General features: G+C 56.1%; 1 protein-coding gene across 1 annotated transcript in view; it reads left to right on the top strand.

Annotated features, from left to right (window-relative positions):
* TMEM132E (transmembrane protein 132E) overlaps positions 1–13,745 on the top strand; it is a 227,138-nt gene extending 213,393 nt beyond the window's left edge. The window contains exons 6-9 of the mRNA XM_043531357.1: positions 4,605–4,810; positions 7,442–7,721; positions 9,630–9,821; positions 12,057–13,745. Coding sequence (XP_043387292.1) covers positions 4,605–4,810; positions 7,442–7,721; positions 9,630–9,821; positions 12,057–13,103 — 1,725 coding nt within the window. The 3' untranslated portion in view covers positions 13,104–13,745. The remainder of the gene's footprint in view (positions 1–4,604; positions 4,811–7,441; positions 7,722–9,629; positions 9,822–12,056) is intronic.
* The last annotated feature ends 12,320 nt before the right edge of the window (positions 13,746–26,065 follow it).

The following is a 26,065-nucleotide window of genomic DNA, read 5'->3' as shown; positions in this document are numbered from 1 at the left end:
TGATACCTTACATAGAATCATAGAATATCAGGGTTGGAAGGGACCTCAGGAGGTCATCTAGTCCAACCCCCTGCTCAAAGCAGGACCAACCCCAACTAAATCATCCCAGCCAGGGCTTTGTCAAGCCTGACCTTAAAAATATCTAAGAAAGGAGATTCCACCACCTCCCTAGGTAACGCATTCCAGTGTTTCACCACCCTCCTAGTGAAAAAGTTTTTCCTAATATCCAATCTAAACCTCCCCCACTGCAACTTGAGACCATTACTCCTCGTTCTGTTATCTGCTATCACTGAGAACAGTCTAGATCCATCCTCTTTGGAGCCCCCTTTCAGGTAGTTGAAAGCAGCTATCAAATCCCCCCTCATTCTTCTCTTCCGCAGACTAAACAATCCCAGTTCCCTCAGCCTCTCCTCGTAAGTCATGTGTTCCAGTCCCCTAATCATTTTTGTTGCCCTCCGCTGGACTCTTTCCAATTTTTCCACATGACCCATCTTGCATAAAACATATCTCAGTCATGCCATATTCATATCACACTATTTCTATGAAGAATGTGGGGTGTAAGTCACAGTAATAGCCAGGGTTTTTTAATGCTTAAAAATGAAAACAGCAACAACAACGGTTGGGATCTTTAGATCCCCGGCACGGTCCTCTACCAGCTCAGCTAACAGAGAACTGGTAGCAGTAATAGGCTGTTATCTTCTATGTGGCCCTGCCGCTGGAGGGGGTTGGGGGCACACACTTTGCCGGAGGGTTTCACAGCTGTGTGCTGAGAGCAGAGGAAGGACATTCTGGGCCAAAGGGGGTGACTGATGGTCTCCCGCACCATGCGTAAGATCACCACCTGGGCTGGTGCTGGTGGTTCTGTCATGCATAGGCTCAGCTCAGCTCCTTTGGGACCAGATCCTGCACGGGGCCAATGAACTCAGCGCAATCAGCGGTAGAGGAGGGCCCTTCCGGGAGGCGCCCAGAACCTACATCCCACCTGGGTGAGCCGAGTCAGAAAACCTTCCCCCCTCCCAAGCCTGTGTCCATGCCCCGGGATCTTCTCCGCAGCCACAAAGGCTAGAAACACGGGGTCTTTTTAAGGAAGATGTGAAATGTGCTGAAGCTGATGGAGGCCCCAGGGGTGTGCAGATACAGGGTGCAATGCTCAGTGGAGAAGGGCGTATTGCTCTGAGCCCCGAAAGAGGAGCAGAGGCCATTCTGGGTTCCCCTCAGCCATCTGGGAGCCCCGTACACGCAGAGGATCTCTTCGTAGCATCAATCCTGGTGCCTCTGTAGCTGCTCTTGGAGGACAAAGCGGGGACAGCTGCAAAGGGTTCCAGATGGTGAGCGTGAAGCTGGCATCCCATGCAGCCCTTAGCGGGGCTGGAGCTATCGGCTTCTTGCCCAGACAGGCCCGCACTCAACGCCTAGACGTGAATCCTTCAGCTCAAGTTACGCCAAGCATGGCCATAATAGAGTGCAGTACATTTAAGAGCTAATATACAGTAGCTTTATAACAGGGCCTCTCCATCACTGGGACAGGGCGGGTGGCTTTCAGTGAATTGAAAAGCTGGTGGCCCCAGACCAGCCGAGCTGGTGGATTTATTACTGAAGGTAATGCGAGCAGCAGACCATCATATTATTGTGATCAACGACACAATATCCAGAGTGCTCATTCACCGGGGGATTCATTTCAGAGCTCATCTTTATTCAGACGCAGCCGCGGCACAGCTGAGATTGTCTTTGCAGACATGCTGAGCTTGTGTCTATCTGATGTCAATGCCGGGGCCAAGGAGAGCTCGGGAAATTAAATACCACTTCTCATGCCCTCCCGCACCACCCACAATACAGCTGCCTGCTCAGGGTATAGTGTCTGATTGTTGAAAGAGCTCATGGCTGGATCCCGCAGCGCCTGCGATCGGAGCCGGATTCCCCAGGGCTCAGCGACCGGGGCCGGGTTCCCCAGGGCTCAGCGCCCGCGATCGGGGCCAGATCCCCCAGGGCTCAGCACCTGCAATCAGGGCTGGATCCCCAAGGGCTCAGCGCCCACGATCAGGGCCAGATCCCCCAGGTCCCAGCGCCCGTGATCGGGGCCGGATCTCCCAGGACCCAGCGCCCGCAATCCAGGCCAGATTCCAAGAGTCCAGCTCCCATTGAGACACCTAAACAAGGGCCAGATTTGCTCCACATCCTATTGTGACCTGGCCACATATTCCAGAGCACTCAGTGTCCAACCTGCATCCAGCACACCAAGTCCTTGAAAAAACCAGGCCCTGGTGCTGAGCCCTTCTGCAGACCTCCCCAAGCAGACCTGGTTTGCAGCCATCACTGCTGTTTCAGTGGAGAGCATTTTGCACCTGTCAGTCATCGGGCTCACATATTTTTCTGAAGCTGCAAACCAAGCTCAGTGCATCCAACTGAGCTGATCTGCAGAGGCAGATGGGTCAGCCGTCAATCTCGGGTGCAGGAAGGCAGGCTGGATGATTTGCAGGTGTGGAATTGCACTCACAGAGACAAACGGGCTGTGTGGAGACCTGGAACGGTATCAGAGTCGCTGGTGTGAGATCCTCCCTCCACCCTACGGGCAGGCAATGTTGCATTCTTGACTTACAGCCCTAAGAAGAAACATGAGCAATCCATTAGTAATTTCCTCCCTTAGCTCCTTAATTGGCTTGGATTGGTCTGTAATAAGCGGCCCCCTCAGGATATATTTGTTTTATAGCACATTTAACTAATGTTATTTGCATAAATGGAAATTAAAGAATGGGGGAGACACAACAATGGGATTAAAATTGATTCGGTGCAGAAACGTCTCAAGGTATTAACGTTAATGACGGTGACGGGGGTGCCAGTGAATAGCACCTTAAAGGCAGATACCATGTAAATACATTAGCAACAATGCACGGCTAATAGGGATTGCTTCCGTTAAATAAATTGTTCCAAGACATGCCACTGGCACACGGAAGCGGCGTGTCTAATGCAATTGACTTATCCACTCGGGGCTGCATCCCAGAGGTGCGGAGGGCTAGCTGTCTTTATAGAGCTGGTTCTGATATTTCCTGCAGGGCTGGGTGCAGAGTAAGGCAGAGTAACCCAAGAGTAGGGTTTAGGAGCTGATGGTTTTCTTAGATCTCCCCGTGTGACCCGGGACAAGTCATGTAAACGCTCCATCACTTTGACACAGTTGGAGAAGTTTCGAAAAGATGCAGAATAGCACAAGGCAAAACAGAATCTAGACACAGCTTGTCCTGTCGCATCCGGTGTCAGAAAAGGGGAAGGAGGAACATTTGGAATTTCAGGCCATTTTCGGGTTTTGACAGAGCCAAAATAAAACGACCGTTTTGAGTCAAAGCCAAATTAAATAAATGTTTTGTCGCAAATGGAAACACTTTAAACAGACATTTTTGAATGAAAATATTTGATTTAAGGGTGGGGGGTTGTTTTGACCAGCTTTGGGTGCTCTCCAGCCTCTCCAGGGGCAGTATGGTGGGAGGCATCACAGAGGCTGATTGTCTCGATCAATAGATCTCAAAGCACTTTACAAAGGAAAGTCAGTAGCATTATCTTTATTTTAACAGTGGGTAAACTGAGGCACAGCGAGGCGCAGGCATTTGCCTGTGGTCACACAGCAAGGCAGTGACAGAGCCTGGAGCTCCCCAAGACCGTTCTCACCACTGGACCATCTGTGCAACTGCTTGCTTGCTGTGTGCACGTTTGCTACAATCGCACACGCACATTGGGTAACTGCTGGTGCAAAGGCCTCCAATGTGGGGGCAGTCGGCACCTCCAGGGGCCGCTCACTACCTAGCAGGATCACACCCCTGTTTCCCAATCCTCCAGAGTGTCGAAAGCCAGGCAGGGCTCTGTCCCCTTTCCAGACGCCTTCCCCTTTAATGCAACACCCTCGCTGACCACTGGGGGCGCTGTTGCAGTGCACAGCGGCCTTTTGTTCCTGCAGGTGAGCTGACCCGCACGTGGCCAGTTCCAGCCTTGCACAGAGGCTGCTACCTGGGTACCACGCTGGATGCCGTCCCCTCGCTTAGCCCAGCTGTCTCTCATTCCCCGGCAGGCCGGGATGTGACGCCAGATAATGTGCGGCTCCAACAATGATCAGTTCTTGCTCTGACTGACCCATAATGAGAGCGGCAGTCTAGTGATGGTTTGCCTTTGCCGTATGGCGGATGTGTCCTTCCCAGCTCCTGGCCTCGGCGAGCCGAAGACAACTCCTGCCGTTTAACATCCCTGTACTGCCCCTTACTTTTCCTCCATTTAGCATTTGACCTATGGAGGTGAACGTGTCGGGGGGTGGGGAGAACAGGGCACCCGCCTGGCAGGTGTTCGAGATCGGAGCTGCCTTCGTCTGCAGAGCCGCGGCCCCCGGGAACCACAGCTCCCAGCCGTCCGCGCTCCAGCTGGAGCTGTAGTCCCCCCAGGCCACACGCCGTTGGGGGTCTGCCCCCCCCCCCCCCCCCGGCTCCAGCCAAGCTGCCAATGCAGCGCCTTGGAGGTGTGATGGCGCCCGCTGCTGCAGGGCTCGATCCAACCTGCAGCCCTGGGAGTGGCCGCAGGCCACCGGCCCCGCTGCTCAGTGCTGGTGCTTCTCTCCCTGTCCTCCCCAGGTATCCAGCAGCTGCGACTACGTCTTTGTGAGCGGGAAGGAGACGCGCGGCTCCATGAACGCCCGGGTGACCTTCAGCTACGAGCACCTGAGCGCCCTGCTGGAGATGACGGTGTGGGTGCCCAAGCTGCCGGTGCACATCGAGCTCTCGGACCCCAGGCTGAGCCAAGTGAAGGGCTGGAGGGTGCCCATCCTGCCGGACAGGAGGTGCGCCCCTGCACGGGGGGCCAGAGGGGAGCTCATGCCCCGCGGGCCGGTGCGCTTGCGGCCACGGGAGCAGGGGGCAGGGGACTCTGCCCTTGTCAGGCTTTGCCAGTCACAAATGCGGTTCCCACTGGCTTGGTGCTCCACCCGTTTGGAAATCAGGCCCGGCTGGTCTGCGCTTACTGCGGCTGGAGGCTCCTCCAGGCAGGGAATCAGCCCAGCTCCCCTTGACGGCCTCCTCCAGGCAGTAACGGAGCAGGCTTAGGCCCTGGGCTCTGAAAGGCTGCGCCAGGGGACAAGCTGCCCAATGGCGGCTCTCTGCTCGGCCACTGGAGGGCGCCGCAGAGCGAGACAAAGCCCCCCCTCTTCCGAAGGGGGCAGCATGCGGCCCGCATGGCACCCCAGCACCTGCGGCCTGAGTCACCAGGGACCAGAGGTGAAAGTAAGCCGGTGCACCGTACTGGGGCAGCCCGGCTTCCCCAGGGGGCAATTTAAAGGGCCCCAGGCCCTTTAAATTGCCTCGAGAGTCCCGCTGCTGGAGCCCTGGGGTAGCGGCTGCAGGGCTCCGGCAGCTATTTAAAGGGCCTGGGGCTCCCCTGCTTCTACTGCCCGGGCCCTTTAAATAGCCGCGAGAGCCTCGCCTCTGCTACTCTAGGGCTCCGGGGGCTATTTAAAGGGCCAGGGCGGTAGAAGAGGGGAGCCCCGGGCCCTCTAAATAGCCCCCGGAGCCCCAGGCTGCTGCTGCTACCCCGGTGGGGGGGCACTTACCTTACAGGGTGGGCTGGGGCTGGCTTTGACCCCCTCAACCCCGCCTTTCCGCCCTGGGCCCTGCCCCTTCCGGGGGCCAGAGCTGGCCCCAGAGTACCGGTAAGTCACTCGACTTACTTTCACCCCTGCCAGGCACCCTCATGCTGCCCCCAGCTCCAAGGGGCTGGAAGAGCGGCCTTGGCTGGGGTGTTTCTAAGCTGTGCAGACAGCTCACAGCTCAGCCAGGCTCTGAGCGGAGAGAGGGCCTGGGTCAATGCAATACACACACGTGTGCACAGAGACATGTACCCAAGCACACACAGCCACCTCTGCGAATGCACACACGCGGGTACACACTTCTGGGCACACGTGGTCACGTAGGTACAGATGCACACAAAGACACGCATACACACGCACACGTACCTCTGCAGATGGGCACCTATCCAGGCACATGTGTGTACCACGTACACGCGTGCCCCCAGGTACACCTTCCCTCACCCCCAGATGCCCACAAGCACAGGCCAAGTCATGAATGTGCATGTGACCACACAGGTGCCCGCAGGGAGGCCCAGGTGCACGTATTCATGTGAACACACACACACACACACATACACACACACACTCCTTTCCTGGACACTGCCGTAATTCATCTAATAAATAATGTACAGTGCCCAGCACAACGGGGGTCCTGGTTCAGGACAGGTGCCTAGGAACTACCGTAATTCACCTAATATACAGAGCACATGCTTTACACACCCTTTCAGCTCCCATGGGTACAGCGGGCCAAGGCCTTTTGTTCAGGATGCACCAATAGAGCTGGCCCTGGCCCTTCACATTAACCCCATCCCCTCCAACAGCAAATGCCACGTGCCATGGGATCTGCCGTCCAGGGCCACCTGCATCCAGAACCCTTTTGTCAGCCAGCTGCCCACACGGTCTTCTGCCCCCTGGGGGGTGGTTTGCTACTGCACATCTTGAGTTAGATACAGGCCTCACTGCTGAATTGCAGCTACTTCTGGGGTGGAGCATGGAGGCTGCTGAACTGCACAGTGACAGCTGGACGTGAGGGAGCGTGCCTATATAGCGAGCCACCTGCGAGAGAATCATAGATCTGTCGGGCAGGAGGGGAAATCAAGAAGTCTTTTCATCCAAACCCTCTGCTCTGAAGCAGGAGCAAGTAAACAGGCTAGACCATCCCTGACAGGCGTTTGCCCAACCAGTTGGTAAAACCTTCAACAACGAGGATCCAGCCTAGGTCACCTGTTCCAGAGTTTGAATATTCGTAGAGATAGAAAGTGTTTCCTAATATCTAACCTGAATTTCCTTTGCTGCAAACTAAGCTGATTGCTTGTTCTGACCTCAGTGGGCATGGAGAGCAAATGATCCCCACCCTCTTTCGAGCAGCTATTTACATATTTGATGGCTTTTATCAGGTGCCCCCAAGTCTTTTCTTCTCTAGAATCTGAACACACTCAGTTCTGTCAACCTCTCCTCCCAGGTCAGGTTTTCTAAACCTTTGACCATTTTTGTGGCTCTCCTCCCGACTTTCTCCAGTTTGATCACATCTCTCTGACAGTGCAGCGCCCGGAATTGGACACAGCGCTCCATCTGAGGCCTCCCCAGCGCTGAGCGGCATGAGACAATTACATACAACACTCCGGTTAATACAGCCCTTTTCGCAACGGCCTCACGCTGTTGGCTCCTGCTCAGTTTGTGATCCCCGATAGCCTCCAGATCCTTTCCAGCAGTACTGCCACCTAGCCAGTACCCCATTCCCGCGATGAGTCACTCACTAGTCTCTGGCCTCTATTACCCTGGTACCCGGTAGCTGCAGAGCAGGGGCAGCCCCAGCCAGGGCAGGGTGGCTGATCTGTCTTGTGCCCCCAGGTCCGTGCGGGAGAGCGAGGATGATGAGGACGAGGATGAGCGGAAGCAGAACCGGGGCTGCACCCTGCAGTACCAGCACTCCACCCTGCAGGTCTTCACCCAGTTCCACACCACCTCCTCGGAGGGCACCGACCAGGTCATCACCATGCTGGGACCCGACTGGCTGGTGGAGGTCACCGACCTGGTCAGCGACTTCATGAAGGTGGATGACCCCCGGGTGGCCCAGCTGGTGGACAGCAGCACGCTGGCCGGGCGGGAGCCAGGCACCACGCTCTTCAAGGTACGGGCCCCTCACCCCCTTTCCTCGGGGCACGGGGAATCACGTGGCTGTGGAGCTGGAAGGCAGCGAAGGAACGAGCCCTGCGTGCACAGGGGTGAGTGGATAAGCCGGGGCCGTGTGTCTGGGCTCATGGGCACTCCAGCTGGCAAGCACTTGCTAGAGGTGATCAGGGATTCCCTAGGGGCCTCTGTCCCTCGGGGTTGAGCTAACGGCTGATGAAGCAGGGGAGGAAGTCCCTCTCTTCCCCCCGGTGCGGGGTCAGGCTATTTCCTGGCCCTCCTCTCTCCAGCCATTATATACTGGAGGCGGGGAGTGGCCTGTACCAGGCTCCAGCAGCTGATGGCTAGGCCACCCCACAGCTATGGGGAAGGGGCCCCTGGCAGCATGATGGAGCAACTCACATGGGGAGGGACAGGTGCCCGCCCCGTGGCAATGCCTGGGGAAACCCCAGAGGGGCCCCGCTGTCCCCATGGGCTGCCTGAGCTGGGGCTAGTTGCAGGTAGGACAGTGGCCATCCCTGATTGCAGGTGGGCTCAGGTCTGCAGCCCGGCTCTGCACATGGACCCCGCTGGAAAGTCCCGATCAGGGTCAGTTCCACTCCCCGTCTCCCTAGAGCTAAAGGGGCAGAGGGACCTTTCACCCACTGCCTGTAAAAGCCTCCCATGGGCATGGGGCCGATTGGCCGATGCCGGGTGCCAGCCGCTGTCAGCGGGGAAATGCTCCAAAGCTCCTTGCCCTGGAGTGCATCTCCCTCCTGCAGCCGACCCCCCGGGGCGGGGTTTGTGATGGAGACTGCCCCCTCCCCTCCTTGGCCAGAAGGAGAGGTCAGGCTGGCACCAGGCATCCGAGGGGCTGTATGCAGAAGGGAATGGTGGAGCCCAGCTGGGATAGGCCTCAGGCTGGGCTAGTCTGGATCGGGGGCCCTTTGCAGCTTTCCGGTCCAGAGGCCGGCCTGGGTGTGTCCGTTGCACAGAGAGCGTGTGCAGGGTGTTGGCATCCTGGGCTCGGAGTCCCCCAGAGAGGCAATAAATGTGCAAATTCTCTGCCGTGCTGACGAGGGCGTCCTCCCCGCCGCGGGTGCCCATCGCGCTGAGGTCCCCGCGCCCCAGAAGCAGCATCTGCCTGGCCAAGCCGTGCCTTTGATCCTCGCTCTGGCTGTGAATGTCATCCTGGCTTTGAAGCTCAGCAAAGCAGCCGCCTCTCTCCTTCCTCCCTCCGGGGCTGGAGGGGTGACGGGGTGGGAGCAGTTTAAAGTTATCTCCTGAGCACATGCCTCCCCTGCGGGCTGGATCAGCCATTAACTGCAAGGCCTGGCGGCTCGGGCTGTAATTAGTTCTGGGCCTAGGCTCGGTTACGCTTTCCTAAGCGAAATTCCTGGTTTCTTCGACACTGGCTTCAAAGGGCCGAGCGTCGCAAGGTCAGCAGGGCTGCTGCCGGGGGGTCAGTGCTCCCCAGGAAACCCCGCTCCGTATGCCACAGCAGCTTGGGCGCGGTGCAGGCAAAGGTCGTGCCCGTGAGGTCATCTCTGAGGCCTTGCCGGACGCTTTGTCAGCTCCCCTGTGCTCTGGGGGCCAGTGATGTTTCTTGGCTGAGCAGGAGGCTAGGGGAAGGGGGGAACTGCAGTACTGCTTTGTGGGAAAGGGTGCGCCCTCCTTGGCATCAGCAGGGCACTGCTGTGAGGGAGCTCGCAGCACCGAGGGTGGTCCCTCATTGGCGTTGGCAGGGTAGTCTCTGTGAGGGAGCTCACAGCACTGGGGGTGGTCCCTCATTGGCGTTGGCAGGGCACTGCTGTGAGGAAGCTCGCAGCACAGGGGGTGGTCCGTCATTGGCATTGGCAGGGCGGTGCCAAGAGGCGGTGGGTGACTGGCTGGGCCATCATGGCTGCTCCCCGACCGCTCCCTCTTGCAGGTGGTGTCCCCGCTCATGGAGGCAGTGCTGGGGGAGACGGTGCTGACGGTGGCGGACGAGAAGGTCAGCATCATCGATCTGAAGGCCCAGGTGGTGTCCAGCCTGTCGCTCTCCCTCCATCCCAGCCCCGGCAACAGCCACACCATCATCGCTAAGACGGCCGCCCAGCAGACCCTGAACTTCTCCAAGCAGGTAACACAGGGCTCACGCCGCATGGCTCGCAGAGTGTGGGACTACACCTCCCAGCATGCACTTTGGCTCTCCATGGAGCACTGCATGCTGGGGCCTGTAGTCTCCCAGTGCCGCACCCGCACGTGGACACCTGTACTCACTGCTCTGCCGTTTGGATGTGGTCCTGCCCCTGAGAGGGCCTCTGGCTGAGGCACCCTGCCAATAACACGATCAGAGGAGGGACGGGGCATTCAGTGCCGCTCAGGGGCAGGCTGTTGGGTGCAATGATTTTGTTGGGGCTCATCTCATCAGCCCAGCGGAAATTCACCCCCATCCCATGTGATATGTCAGGACTGCTCATTTCTGTCTGGGAGACGCCCTGGCTCCATCTGGGGGCGGGATCCCCGGTCTGCGGGCCTCGGGGGCAGCTCACTCCTGTAAGTGCCCGTAGAACGGCGGGAGTTCCTATTGCTCTCATTCCCCCAGTGCCCAGCCCCTCCTGGAGACCTCATGCATCCAGCTGGCCTGCAGGGATGACCCTGCAGCTTTTCCTGGCTGCCAGGGGCACTGTGGGACCTGCTCTGCCGGCAGAAGCCAGGGGCCTCTCTGGCTCCCCTCTCATTGATCCCTGGCTGGATCCAAGCAGGGCCAGGGCAGCCAATGGTGGGAGCACAAGGTGAGGGGGTTCAGTCCTGGCCCCGTAAACCACCCACCCCAGATACCCTCAGCACCCACTCATCTGCCTACCCCAGACGCCGCCAGTTCCCGTCCACTGACCGACCCCAGATCCGCCAGAAACCCACCCCCTTACCCCAGGAGCCTCCTGCCCCACCCACAGCTGCCAAGCTTCCAGCAGCTCTGTGTCCTGCTCGGGTCAGGGTGTATTGATTATATGCAAGTTATTTACAAACATGCAAATGAGCTCACTAACTAATTTGCATACTGGGCTTTGCATCTGTACCAAACTTGCCTGCTATGCCTAGGAGCCCCCAGGTGAGGCATGGCCCTGGGAATCGTTTGCAGCAGTGCCTTGGCATAGCGCTGGCTGCAGGGTGCAGTATCCGGGGGCTCTTCACTGGCCATATTGCAGTGTGTAGCTGCAGCCCCCCTACGGGATCACCAGGGGCTCTGTGCGGTATGAGAGAGGCCGACTGAGCTCACGCTCTTTACGGAGAACTCAGTGCCAGTGATGGTGACGGGCGGGTGTCATGGGACTTCCGCTGAAATAAAAGATACACTGGGGTGAAGTGGGCCCGAGGAATGTAACCGGTTGGCACTGGGGGCAAGAGGGGAGGGCATTTGAAACCAATGCTTGCTCTCTGTGTGGGCTTTTTATAAGCCTGCTGAATGGCTCAGTCCTTTCAAACCCGTACTCCCACCTGGGGAGAGAGACAGAGGATGGGGAATGGATGGATGGTTGAAAAGATTGTCAGATGGATGCATGGAGAGCATGGTGGATGGATTCAGGGATGGATGGATTCAGGGGTGGATGAACAGCATGGGGGATGGAGAGGATGGGGGAGGGGGGGAGAGAATAGATAGAGAGCATGGGGGATGGATGAATGGATGGGGAATGGATGGAGGGTTGGAAAGCATGGGGGATGAATGATTGGACAGAATGGGGGATGGATGGATGGATGGATGGGTGAAGAGCACGGGGAACGGATGGATGGTTGGAGACCATGGGGGATGGAGGGACGGGTGGATGGTTGGAGACCATGGGGGATGGAGGGACGGATGGATAGTTGGAGAGTTTGGGGGACGGAGAGACCGGTCGATGGTTGGAGACCATGGGGATGGAGGGACGGATGGATGGTTGGAGACCATGGGGGATGGAGGGAAGGATGGATGGTTGGGGAGCATGAGGGGTGGGCGGACAATGGATGGTTGGAGACCATGGGGGATGGAGGGATGGATGGATGGTTGGAGACCATGGGGGATGGAGGGACGGATGGATGGTTGGAGAGTTTGGGGGACAGAGGGACGGGTCGATGGTTGGAGACCATGGGGATGGAGGGACGGATGGATGGTTGGAGACCATGGGGGATGGAGGGAAGGATGGATGGTTGGGGAGCATGAGGGGTGGGTGGACGATGAATGGTTGGAGACCATGGGGAATGGAGGGAAGGATAGATGGTTGGGGAGCATGGGGGATGGCCGGACGATGGATGGTTGGAGAGCGTGGGTGACGGAACGATGGAGGGACAGATGGATGGATAGATAGGTAGATGCCCATTCCCCGTGTTTGTTTTGCAGGAAGCCCTCCTGAGCATGTGGGTCTCATACAGTGATGGCACCACAGCCCCCCTCTCCCTCTACGACCCCAAAGACTACAACCTGGTGGTGAGCAGCCTGGACGAGAAAGTGGTGTCGGTGACCCAGGACCGGGCCTTCCCGTTGGTGGTGGCGGAAGGCGAGGGGGCTGGCGACCTGCTGCGTGCCGAGCTGGTCATCTGCGAGAGCTGCCAGAAGACCAAGCGCAAGAGCGTGCTCTTCACGGCGCTGGCCAGCGTGCGGGTGCGCTTCAGCTCCGAGGAGGACCCCACCTATGACTATGGGGATGCCGGCCACCTGCCGAGCAAGCCGGGGACCTCGGGGAGGGAGGAGAGTGCGGCCAGCACCACCCTGCGGGCAGATGTGGAGAGGAAGCCGGAGCCCAGCCAGGACAGCGGAGCTCCCAGCATCCCCCACACCACTGAGGACTTCCCCACCATCCCCACGGGCTTCGTGCAGGTGCCGCGGGGGCTGACGGACCTGGAGATCGGCATGTACGCCCTGCTGGGCGTCTTCTGTTTGGCCATCCTGGTCTTCCTCATCAACTGCATCGTCTTTGTGCTGAAGTATAGGCACAAGCGCATCCCGCCCGAGGGCCAGACCAACATGGACCACTCCCACCACTGGGTCTTCTTGGGCAACGGGCAGCCCCTGAGGGCCCAGAATGACCTCTCCCCTGCGCCCGAGAGTCCTGGCAACCCTCTGGAAAACGTCCAGACCTGCTGCCACGGGGACCACCACAGCAGCGGCAGCTCGCAGACCAGCGTGCAGAGCCAGGTGCACGGGCGGGGAGACGGCTCCTCGGGGGGCTCCACCAGGGACCAGAGCGAGGACCCGCTCAACTCCCCCACCTCCAAGAGGAAGCGGGTGAAGTTCACCACCTTTGCCACGCTGCCTTCCGAGGAGCTGGCCTACAACTCCATCCCCATCGCCGACGAGGAGGACCTGGAGTGGGTGTGCCAGGACATGGGGCTGCAGGATCCCGAGGCGCTCCACGACTACATCTGCAGGATCAAGGAGATCGCTTAGCGGGCTGCCGCGCCCTGTCACGCCACGCCAGCTGCTGGCCGGGGCCCGAGCGGATACCCCAGACCCCGACCGCCGGAGCCGACTTTCGAGACTCCCCTCCCTTTCCCTTTCGCTCTCTCTTCTGCGCACGGGGCATCCCTTCTGCCACTTTCTTTTTTCTTTGAAAGGGAACAAGTGTCGAGCAAGCCAAACCCAGCGGGGTGAACCCCGGCGTCCCGAGGGAGCAAGGGGCCGCCTCTGCCTTCCGCCCACTCACCGCCAAAGTGCCAAGGTGCCTGCAAGCTGCTTGCACAAACCCCGCCCCCGCCTGGCGCCGTCGAGGGGAGCTGGCGCAGCGGGGGGCGCGGAGCCCCGCGTTACGGGGGAGACACTGGTGGGGGTGGAGGAGCCAGAGCAGGAAGCTGATATAGAGCAAGAAGTGGGGGGAACGGGGGGTGGGAGGGGGGCAGGTTCAGACCTGGAGCGGTAACGGCCAGCGTGGCGGGCTCAACTCTCCACGTGCCCTGACACTGCCTTGGCCCGCCCTGCGAACCACGGACCGAGCGGCGCGGCCTCCGAGCGCGCGTCGGCCAGGGAAGACGAACAGGATTTCTCTGCTTTACTTTGTTGCACAATAATGTTGAATAAATATACATTCAGGGATCCCCCCCGACGGGCCCGGTCCTGCCACCGGTGTCACGGGACACGCTGCTCCGAACGCTGGGGGAAGGGCGGGGAGGAGCGGGCAGGGGGCCTGGCCCCAAGCTAAGGTGCCTCGGGAGTGCCCTGGAAAGCTGGAGCGAAGCCGTGTGGCTTTGGCCCAGCCCCGGGGAATACGTGGAGCGGCCACGGCCACTCCCTTTGCTGTTCCGAACCAGAGGAGGCCAGCGCCCATGTCTGTCCCTGTTGCTTGTGCCAGGCCCTGGGCTCCTCGCTCCCGTCCGGGGCCTCTTCCCTCCGCAGGGAGCTTCGCTTCTGAAAAGCCAGGCCTGGCGTGAAGCCGGGGAGGGGAGGGAGTGGGGCCAGGGACTCCGTTGGCCTCCGAACCCAGCCACAAAGCTCCTGAGCTGCATGGGAAGCTAAAGCTGAGGTTCTCGGCCCCGGGCCAAGCTCTTGCGGCTTCTCCCAGCTCCTCCTCGGACGGTCCCGTGCCCGCCCCCCGCTTGCAGTTCATAGTCTCGGCGTGTGTGCCTTCCACAAATGGCAGCACCTGCGGAAATGGCCCCAACCGGCCCATCAAGGGTGCCCTCCGCCGGGGTGCCCCAGGCATGGGGGCCAAGACCGCTCGCCTCCCACTCATGGCGGGGTATGGGGTGAGCTGAGCTCCCAGCTAACCGGTTCCCAGACCGCAGGCTTCGCGAGGTTGCACTGCCTCGTGTTGGAAGCACGGGCCTGGGCGTCAGCTGCCCTGGGACCCAGTCACGAGCCTGCGGATGACTCGGCAAGCTTGAGCGAGTCACCCTCCGTGCACCGCCCACACTGTGCCTCAGTTTCCCCTCTGTACAACATATTACAGTGGTTCTTCTTTGGCTCCGCTGTCCCTCCCCGGGTTCAACGGAGACTGTTGTGGGAGGGAATTTGCTCACTTCTCCGGCTTCTGCCCAGGGCAAACCCAAAGGCTGAGCAATGGATTGAGACTTCGCATGCCAAGTAGCAACTCCAGATGTGGCCCACTCCCTCACATCCTCTGGGAAGGGGCAGCTGCTCCTGGGGAGAGGTGAAGGGGCCACCCCGACAGGGGTGGGGAGCGGGTCTGAGTGAGCAGTTCAACCACGATGCTGTGCTCATAGCGCCAGGCCTGGTCCCATCCTAGCTCCCCCAGTAACAGCCCAGTGGGGCCTCCCAGAGCCAGGCCTGGCCAACCTGCAGTCATAGGGTCTCCCTGCCGCTGCCTCGTCACCTTGAGGCCTCAAGCGTAGCCGCAGGTTTGGCATCTGACCCCCTCTGCCAGGGAGCCCGGAGTCTGGGCCTCTCCCATCACCACATTCCCATGACTCTCATTGCGGGGCCTGAGGAGAGGCACAGTGCATCTCCCCAACCGCCTCGCCCTGCAGGCCCCACCATGCCAACAGTGGTGCCTGAGCAGTGCCCCATAGCGCACATCTGTGCTGGGGGTGGCTGGCCACATGCCCCCCCCCCCCAGCCCTGACCATACCAGGCAGTAGACACACTGGCACTGACTAGCAGAGGGGCAGGAGAGCGGAGCTGCTCATGCCAAGGGAGGGGTGTTATCTCTCAACTGGGCTTTACCCACCACTGTGTCTAATTTTTATTAAATAAATAAAAGAGACTAGGGGGGAAAAAGGCACTGGAAAGGCGGGAGAATGGACAGCATCTCTCTTGGGTTTGCTCCTTCAGCCCGAGTGGTCTAGCCAAGAACCAGGGCCTTGCGGGGGGTTCTGTCTGTTTGGAGGAGACATTGGTGAGAGTCAAACTCATGGTGGATGCTTGTTTAGTCACAAAGAATGTCCACGCGCCATCCTGTTCCCTGAACACAGGAGCCGCAAACAGCAGCAGGCAGTTTCGTGTCTCAGGAATCCCCACGCCTGCTCCCCCAGCCAGCTCTGTGCCCAAGAAGCCCTGTGTCTCTTCTGCCTCTCGGGATCATACTGACAATCACCATCAACACACTCCGCTGTGATTGGTATCCTATCCCCTGTGTTTGCAAGCAGGGAACCCCACTCAGCCTGCCTGGCTCAGCTCTGAGCTGCCATGTGCCTTGGGCGGTCTCTCCCTAGTTGTAGCTCTCTTTAGTCCATAAAGGGATTTAATTGCTCCTTGAGAGTGAAAACCTGTTTGGCCATACCTATTGACATTACCTAGGGGCTTGTCGACACATGGAGGTCATCAGGAATAGCTGTTGCACTTGAAATTCACACCCTACCTGCAGCTGAATTATCGTCCAAGTGTAGCCAAGCCCTCAGGCTGTGATTGGCAGCGGCTCTGCGGATGGCTCCCATTCGCCTCGGTCACAATGGCGGTGGAGCTATACACAATGCACTGCGTGTGGCCATTAAAGCAGAAGGGCATTGGTTTCGCCTTTGCCAGTCCTGGAGGAAACAGCCCATGGGCTTCTAGGGAACCCAAGCTGCTGGGGAAGGGATTTGGGGCGGCCACAAAGGGGTGTTGGGTGGCCACAGGCTCCCTACCCTTCCCATGTCGTAGCTGGGAAGGGCTCCCCATGTGGAACGCTTGTGGCCCACTGGCAGAGGGAACGGGTGTGGGCTTTGTGCCCTTCTAAGGTGGCTTCCTTCAGGTGCGGTGCTAAAGACAAGCTGGACCTCAGAAACCCTGCGCCAGGCCAAGGGGGAGGTGTTGGCGGGGGAGGGTTGGCACGGAGGCAGAGGCTGAGGATTTGGCCTAGATACCGACGTGTCCAGCAGGCCCGTCGGCCACAGTGATGGGTGCAGCCACGCACAGAAGGACGCTGGGGGCCTTGTCTATCGGCATGAACTGCCAAGGGCTGCTCATTAGGACTGGGCTGCCAATCGTGACTGTCGGTCTACGAGAATGAGAGCACCCCCGTGCACGCACAGCATCCCTGCCACGCACTGTGTCTGTCACGGGGGAGACGGTCCAGGCGCACACGCTGTACCCGACATGCACCGGTTCGGTAACTCCTGGGGTCAGTGCCTGGCATTGCCTGGAGCAAGGGTGCTGGTACATTAAATCCTAATCCCAAGCTATTCTCCATCAGTAGGTCTCCAGGCACTGCACAAAGGCTGGCAGTGTCGTTACCTCAGGGGAAACTGAGGCACAGGGCGGGTCCCAGCTCTGCATGAGGCTTTCCTCAAAGTGAAACATATCACTTATTTTAAACTCGGCTTTGGAAGCAGCCCTCCTGTGCCGAGATGGCCCCTGCCCCCCAGCCCCTGCAGCATTCAGCTTGGCTTTAAGTCTCCTTCCTGGGTCTGCCTCCATTTTAATTAGGCACCCACTGTGGTTGTGTCTTTGAATGCTGATGGCCCAGGACGCTCCTGGCCGAACGCTGCCCCTTCCCCAGCTGGGAGTAAACCCCCAGCGATTCCTTGGGCTCCTGGATTTACACACCTGTGACTGAGAGCAGAGTGTGGCTTGTGGTGCTCTGAGGGTACGTCTCTCCTGCGATCCGGGCGGTATACCAGAGCTAGCTGGCATCGACCTAGAGCACCAGCCGGCCGTGCATGGGTCCAGGGGCCTGGAGGGGATTGTGCTCAAGATGTAGCGTGGCACAATTACAGTGCAGCCGTACCCTGAGACGAATTAACAACGTAAGAGCTGATATTGCACCAGCGTCTTCCAAGACAACTCAAGCCCTGGACTGACAGCCCACTTGCAAGAAGAGCTGTCCCTCTGAGAAAGGTATTCGGTAGCTAGCTGTCCCGCCTTGGGGCATGAGGTCAGGGCCTCTCAGTGTATCCTGCATGCTAAGCCCGGGTCTGGGGGGCTTGGGCTTGGTGGTTCCACGCCCGCGCTTGAGCGTCCACACTGCATTGTAGCCCTGGGTTTACAATTGCTGGACCCAGTCTCACAGCTGTGCTAATGTGGTCCCACTGTGCTGCACAGCCCTTCTGACTTGGGGCGGAGGCGTGAGCTGCGTCCACACTGCAAACTGACATGGGCTTGGACCCGCGTCACAGTGGGACTCAGGCTCTGAGCCATGAGCATAGGGACCCAGTTCCCGAGCGCTTGCTGACCTGAGTCAGACTGATTGGTGCGTGAAGGGAAGCGGGGCTGAGCCAGAGCCTGGCCTTGGTGTGACGTGTGGAGACACCCTGACAGGCTCTGCCCACAGCGGGAGCTAAGGCATGCTGCATATCTTTGTAGTGCCTAGGAGCGCCAGCCCTGGCCCAGGCCCCCACAGCGCTAGGTGCCGAAGAAAGACAGAGCAGAGCAGGTCCCTGCCCCAACCAGCCTCCAGTCCACGTAAATGCCCACTTCCGACCTGCTGCTAACCTTCCTGTTAAGGTGGGTGCCCCTGCGGCAGAGCCAGTCTGTGCGGGGCCTGGCACTGGCCAGCAGGGCCTGAGTCCCAGAGCGGAAACAAAATCTATGGGTCATGACCGGGGTTCTCAGAAGCTGGAATGATCAGGGCAGACACCTGAAGGTCTAGATCCCTTCTGAGCTTTCGGGCCCGTTTGTTTTCCATGCAAAATTAAAGCATCTCTCGGCCTGATTTTCGTCGGCAGAAACGTCTCTTGTGCCTGCGAAAGTTCTCAGCTAGCAGCAAATATTGTTCATGGATAGCCGAAAACCCAGCCCACCTCTGGCCTTTCTCCTGGAAGATAACCCGTCCACCTCTCCCGCGCCTGTCCCCAGGGACCAGCAACTTTCCCCACAGCTCTGTCAAACGGGAGGCTCAAAAGAACCAGGTGTTCTGCTCGGGGACTGGCAGCGGGAGCCTTCAGGCTGAACCAGGTCCCACAAAGGGGTCAGAGTGGGAGGAGCTCCCTGAAATGGGCTTGGGCTACCCCCTGGGGCAGCAGCCCCCATGTACCAAACCGGCGTGTGGACACACACTGGGTTTAAACCAGGTTTGTATTGATTTCTCTGACACCTATAAATTGATCTAAGCGATGCACTATTTCATGAGGAGGGTGGTGAAGCACGGGAACGGGTTCCCTAGGGAGGTGGGGGAATCTCCATCCTTAGAGGTTTTTAAGGCCCGGCTTGACAAAGCCCTGGCTGGGATGATTTAGTTGGGGATTGGTCCTGCTTTGAGCAGGGGGTTGGACTAGATGACCTCCTGAGGTCCCTTCCAACCCTGATCTTCTATGATTCTAAGATTGGCTGCACACAAAGCTGCCCCCAAATCAGTTTGTGGCCTCACCTTTGGTTAAACCAGTGTGATCTCTATGGGCAGACCCAGCCGTGGCTGGCTCCTGGGGCTTCCTAGTGCTTGCAGTGTGTCCCAGGGCACAGCTCAGGATGGCTTCACATCAGCCTGTCCCCCTTAGAAGATGGGTCACTGCATGCCGGGCTAGCCGAAGTTGTCATTGGCTGATTTCCCCAACCCAGCATCAGAAGCAGAGAGGTTCCCACTGATGCTCTGTTGACCAGCTTGGCTTTTGACTGAGCACGTTGCCCCAGCTTCTCTGGTGAGGAGGGTGTTGTGGGAGCAGGGTGTACACCGGAGACATGTGCCGTTTGTTTTCTGTGCCGTGCTAAGCAATGTCTCAGATTCCACCAGGCCGGGTGAAAGCTCCACGCCCTGCACCATGTGGTTAAGCTGACCGAGGTCCCTGTGTAGACACCGCTTCTGCTGATGTAGGTGCGGCCTCTCGGCATGGTGGGTTACCTCCGCCCGACGCCATCGGGAGTGTCTGCACTGACGTACTGCAGCCCTCACTCTCCAAACGGCCCCAGCTCCGCACTCAGCGTTCTGGGGAGCGTAGCCCAGCTGGCGTGCTCTGAATTAAGAATGGTTGTCATGCGAACTGCCACTACAAGGCCCCCAAAACACAATGGGCCAGGTTCTCTGCAAAAGCAACGGGGCAGGGTGCACCAAGGTTACCACTCCCCCTTTCTCTTTTCAGTCCCCAGCCCTGGTGCACCAAGAGCAGTCCAGGGGCTGCTCTAACCTCCCCAAAGGACCATTCACCAGTTGAGGCCAGTGAGAGCAAAGTGCATTCTGGCCATGCCCCATCTCCACCCCCGTGCTGGAAGGGTGACTCTGGAGTCAGCTGTGCCGTCACTGTGGGAATCCTTAGCAAGGGCACTACGGCTACCTGATCACTGGAACATAGAAATTGTCAGATTGGGTCAGACCCGAGGTCCAGCAGCCAGCACCAGAGGCTTCAGAGGAAAGCAGCAATGGGATAATCGCCCGCCAAGGTCTCATCCTAATCTCTAATAGACCCTGGCTGCAACCTTGAAGTATGAGCTTTAATTTCCCTTCTGAAACATTTGTTACCGTTAACTATAACCACACTGGTTACTCTTGTTTTCCATATAAATGTCCGATCCCTTTTTGAACCTTGCAAAGTTCTTGGCCACAACCATTTCTGGTTGCAATGAGTTCCACCGTCTAATGACGTGTCGTGTGAAAGAGTATAATCAGGGCAAAGGGCATACAGCTGGGATCTATCCTACTCCCTCTTTTCCAAGTGCCCAATTACCTGTAAGTGCAGTTTATGTCATTTGGACATAATGTAGCCAGCTGCCCTTGCCTGGCAGGTAGCTAGGGCGGGGTTAGCACAGCCTAAGGGAGTTAGGTGCATTGCCAAAGCCCAGTGAAGTCAAGTGGGTGACCAACTCTCTTTGGCTGCTTTGACAATCCCAGTCTAGAACTCTAACACAGGTCACCTGCATCTGCGGGTTTCGGTGCCTATAGACACATAAAGGGTGAATGGAAAGCCGCTTAAAGATGAGTCACAAGGACAAAACAGTGGATTTGTGCCCCTTTTTTGCCTTTCTTATGATGGTTAAAAGAAACTGGAAAGACTTGCTATTTTTCAAGGGAAGGGAAGGCAGGTACTGCTTGTTTTTTGACATTAGAAATTCATGTCTTGTCCATCCTGTTTTCCATGGAAGACCCTATGGACAACTGGAGAATGAGTAGGGCTGCGACATCAGAGGTACAAAGCAAACAAAACCTGTTTAACGGAGAGGGGCTATAACTGTTTAACACTCTTTGCTGCTTGCTTTTGATCTCACTTATGTAACTCAAATGTCTGACACAGCTGGGAGGGAATCTCGCTGGGGTAAAGATATAACACACTCCCTTTGGCTGAGCTCTGAGAGTGCTCCTGTTCCATTTCACTGAGCCCTCCAAGGAGACCTCCAGCCAGCTCTGGAAAATCAAACTGGACCTTCCCAATCTTGCTTTCCCTTTCTCTTTGTTGTTTTCCATTTACAAAGATGCCATTTCTGGGATTTCTAAGATAAAAACCTGAGTAAGAAAAACTCAAACCAACTTAATACCCCCCAAAACCCACTGAACAAACTCTCTGACTCCCACAAAACCCAGACCTGTCAGGCATTCTGTGTACATCATAAACCAGGATTTAGAAATCCAGGATGAGATCCTCTGCCCCCTTCACATGGCTGCACCCCCATAAACAGACCCTGCAAGCCCTGGCTCTGACTGGGGGAGGATTCTACCAGTGCTGGCTGAGCAGGTGCCTATCTCAGAGCTGCCCCTTCAGGTGCCCCTCCCAACCCTGAGTGTAGGGGGGGTGCCGAGGTGGGGGTGAGGCTGGAGATGGGTAGAGGCCACAGTACAGAGATTCTAGCCGGCACTGTAGCCCTGTGTGAACCAGGGGAGGCTGCTGTAACTTAGCCAGGCCCTGCGGGTTAAGTTATCCCTGGGGTCCGTCTGGCCCCATGAGCAGCCCAGAATTGGGATGGTTTAAGGGTGGCTTAAAGCCATCTGACTGCCCCCCACAACCGTCTGGGCTGTGGCTGTGTGTTGCGTCTCTTACAGGCTTAGCATAGAATCTCACCCTCAATATTTTCCTTTTTAAGGGCCCCTTTTATGGCTCCCTGCCCACCTTTTCGTTGTCCAACATCTCCTTTTAACTTCCTCATTGCAATTCACGGCTACCTAGGCTATCACATTGGGGGCGATCCTTCCCGTTAAAGGAGAGTGCTCTTAGGTGCCATAAGGAAACAACGACATGTCGTGGTGAAAGCAGAGCAGAGAGCCAGCGGGGTCTATCCCCAGCTCTGCTACTCACCTGCTTCTTAGACCATGGCACAGTCGCGTAACGCTGCGTGCCTCAGTTTACTTATCGATAACGGAACAGCTATGTCCCTGGGACAGTCAGAGGCATGGCTGATTCACTGATTTCCTGCAAGCTCTTTGAGATCTTCCGGGACTTTAGCCTCTTAGCTGATTCTCCCGCCTCGCCCCCTCAAACTTTCTTGCAAGGCGCTGAACAAATTTTTGTCGCCTCAGGAGACGGAGGAAACACACCTGCTACATTTTTACTGCTCCTAATTATAAAAGGGGGCAGGCGTGATTGAGCAAGCTGATTATCTAATAAAAATTCTCAGCAGTAAAATTCGCACATCCTAATTCCCTGCTTGGAACTTATAAGCCTCGTCATTAAATTAACATATATGAATATGTGTTTTAAAAAAAAGAGAATATAATAAAAGTTTATAATTGCAATAAGAAACTCCGGTGTGTGGATTATGGGAAATAAACTTGCCCCAGGTGGGCTGTTAGACATGAGGCCGAATGGGAGTTTAATGCACCCTTTGTGAATTAATATCCCACAATTCAAAACTTGTCCTGACTTGAGGCTTAAGTACCGGCCCCTGAGCTGGGAGCCACAGCCAATGTGGCTATGCTGATGTGCCTGGTAGATATCACCGTGTTCCAAGGAATAGCTAATAAATGAGCAGGGCAAATTGGAATTTGCATCCAGCAGGAAATTTCCACATTTTGGTTCCAAATTGAGACAAAAAGTTGAAATATGGAAACTTTTCACGAAACAGAAAGTTCCAAAAAATGTTGGCTCGGAAATGTTGAAATGTTTCATTTCAGTTCAGTTCCACATTAATCTGTGTCCACCTGACCTGCTGCATTGCCTCACAGGCGTTGTGTTTGGGTGTCTTATGTGAGTTATAGTTTGGGTGCCTCAATCCCCCATTTCCTCTATGGGCTGAACTCGCCAGCTGGACTACATCTCCCATGATGCACCATAGCCACATGACTCCCATGATGCACAGCAGTGGTTGAAACATTGCAGGAAAATCAAAATTTTCCTGAGGAAATGTTCCATTTTGAAGCAATTCCATTTCAAGGCTGCTTGATTTCTTTGGCCCACCCAACATCAGCTCAGCTTGGCTGATGTACCACTGTCCCTGACCAGCATTTCAGATGTGGAGGATACGGGTCTTAAAGTGTAAAGATCCCACAATGCTACTGTGACCTCTAGTCATGTGAGATGGTAGCCAGCTCAAGCCCTGCAGGCTGTCTGACCAACAGAATAGCTGCAGGGAGAAGGTTTCATTATCAGAACATAGCAATTTCCTTTTAGAAGTATTATGCGTGGAATAATGTAATCAACTGGCCAGTGTATGTGTGCTACTATCCTCTACCACTTGGACTCAGAACTCTCTGTCTGTGTGTCATAAGCTCTATACTGCCAGCACCTAACGGGGATTCTCTACTAGCTCAAATGGCCTTTGTTTTTGAATGAGGAGGATGTGTATTCTACCCACACTGCTGCATGATTAGTGGTCCCAGCATACAGGATAGTGACAATAGTGGTGATCTGTGTATCACGACCACCAATTTGTGCCAACATTTCATTACGTCTACGTAGTGGCTTGGGGACATTTAGGAAGCTGAGCTGACGCTAGCAGAGAAATTACTTTGGCATTATACACACACATATATCCCCTCTGCCATCAGAGAACCTTCAACTCATCCCACTCAGTTATCTCTGAATAATTGCTGCATCCCTTGTTGCAGACGAAGGCTTGGCTTTTCAACGAAACCTAAGGGAATTAGGGACTCAAATCCTTGGCTAGACTCTCCTCTCAGGCACCTAACTTCCCTAGGGCTCCTGTCTGGCTGAATCATGGCAAACTGGCTAATTATGCAATGAAAAATTACTTGAAATTCACAATGGCACCTTCACAATAAATCATTCAATCAGCTCTGCCTGAGTCCCGCACTTGGTCCATCCCTTGCAGGTCGCTGTTCTACTCACTCTTATTTTTGCAAATTAATTGACACTAGAAATGATCTGCCCAAAACCCGAGGTTCAATGTGCTCATAATTTATGCAGCAGGAATAAATCCCCCATCGCTGCCAAGCTGTTTATGCCCCAGATTCGCTTTCACAAAAAAAAACCCCATGAACCGGAAAGTTTTCATTGCTGTTGTTGTTATTATCTTGTTTTCATTGCATTGTGAGTGTTTTGGCAGAAAGAAGATGGGAGAGGAGCCTGGGGGGGAAAGAAATTTAACACATTTCCCTGACAGCACTAGAAACAACATGGCCAGAGAGCCAGACAGGGAAACTGACGAGAAGCAGAAGGTGAAATTAACTAACATTAGTGGGAGCTGAGTGGAAGGCAACACTTAATGGACAGGGTGAGGGGTGGAAAATCCTATTGCACTGCGGCCTCTGGGGGTGAGGGGGAAAAATGGGGGCCACCCTTCTGCCTCCCCCCATCCCCCCCCCGCCAATGCCACCTGGACTTGGAACTGTGCAGGGGAGACAACCCCACAGGTTTCAGAGTAGCAGCCGTGTTAGTCTGTATTCGCAAAAAGAAAAGGAGGACTTGTGGCACCTTAGAGACTAACCAATTTATTTGAGCATAAGCTTTCCTGAGCTACAGCTCATTTCATCAGATGCATTCAGTGCAAAATACAGTGGGGAGATTTATATACACAGAGGACATGAAACAATGGGTGTTACCATACACCCTGTAAGGAGAGTGATCACTTAAGGTGAGCTATTACCAGCAGGAGAGCGGGGGGGGGTGGAGGGGGAGCTTTTTGTAGTGATGATCAAGGTGGGCCATTTCCAGCAATTGACAAGAACGTCTGAGAAACAGTGGGGGGTGGGAGGGGCGGGAAATAAACATGGGGAAATAGTTTTACTTTGTGTAATGACCCATCCACTCCCAGTCTCTATTCAAGCCTAAGTTAATTGTATCCAGTTTGCAAATTAATTTCAATTCAGCTGTCTCTCGTTGGAGTCTGTTTTTGAAGATTTTTTGTTGAAGAATTATCATTTTTAGGTCTCTAATCAAGTGACCAGAGAGATTGAAGTGTTCTCCGACTGGTTTTTGAATGGGTGCACTAGGGCTCATGTTGTCCCCCACCCCCTGTGGGTTGGGAGAAGGCTGCAAGGAGGAGACACCCCACTGGCCAGGGCAGAAGCTGCCAAAGCAGGGTCCTCAGGAAAACTTTTCTACAGTTTTGACCTGTGCTGATTGGCCATTTGCGCCAACCCCAGTCTCTTCTCCTCTGATCCTCACCTTCCCACACACACTTTCTGGTAGGTGATCATAAAATCATAGAATACCAGGGTTGGAAGGGACCTCTGGAGTCATCTAGTCCAACCCCCTGCTCAAAGCAGGACCAAGCCCCAATTTTTGCCCAGATCCCTAAATGGCCCCCTCAAGGCTTGAACTCACAACCCTGGGTTTAGCAGGCCAATGCTCAAACCACTGAGCTACCACTCCCCCCTAATTTTAAAATAAATGGTGGCACTAACATGCTGCCATCCCATTGGTCGCTCTGCTGGTGTGTTCTACCCTTTCCCCCACCCTGCCTCTGTCTGGTCCGTTTAGGTTTCACGCTTTTCCGTGCAGGGGCCGTCTTTTTGTTCTGGGCCTGTACAGCATCTTGCATGGTGAGGTCCGGGTCCGGGGTTAGGGCTCCTAGGTGCCATGGTGATAAAAATAACACATAATAAAGGAATAGCACTCTTTCCATTGTAAGAGCGCGATGCTATCCCGAGGAGGCCTGTGCATCACCTTAGCTCTAGGGGTAAAACTGGCCCCTGTGCAGAGAGTCAGAGCTCTTCGAGGCCAAACTTCAGCCCTATTTTGAGGGCTTAGCAGCCAACGCAAAGGTCGAGTGCTGGCCTTCTGCACAGGGGTGAAGCTCACCCCGTGGGAGTCACACTGGTGACAGCCTGCACCCTGATGTAAAATACAGAGGCAGGTGCTGCTCGCGCAGGGATCAAGGTTTTGTTACAGGCAAGCTCAGGGATTGTCACCTGTCCTGGTTTTCAGGGCTAAGTCCCTAAATGGAAAGGGGTGTGTCCCATCCCGCAGGACTGGCACCCGTGCAGTCTGGAACGCTGTGAGAAGTTGAGTTCCCTCCCCTAGCATCCTTGCCAGTTTCCAAAGTTTTATCTGAAGCCTTGTGATATTTGGCATTTTTCTTGAAGCCCCCCAGACTCCGGAGTCCTGTGACCATGTGAAAAATCGTGGCTGGCGTTTAAAAACTAAAGGAAGTAATGATGATGGTGACAGTCAGGTGAGAGAGGGTGTCTGGCATCCCCAGTGGGTACAGGCAGGAATAGCAAT

Source organism: Chelonia mydas, chromosome 17 (genome assembly GCF_015237465.2).
Source record: "Chelonia mydas isolate rCheMyd1 chromosome 17, rCheMyd1.pri.v2, whole genome shotgun sequence".
Taxonomy (NCBI): Eukaryota; Metazoa; Chordata; order Testudines; family Cheloniidae; genus Chelonia; species Chelonia mydas.
This window is presented reverse-complemented; position numbering and strand designations above follow the sequence as displayed.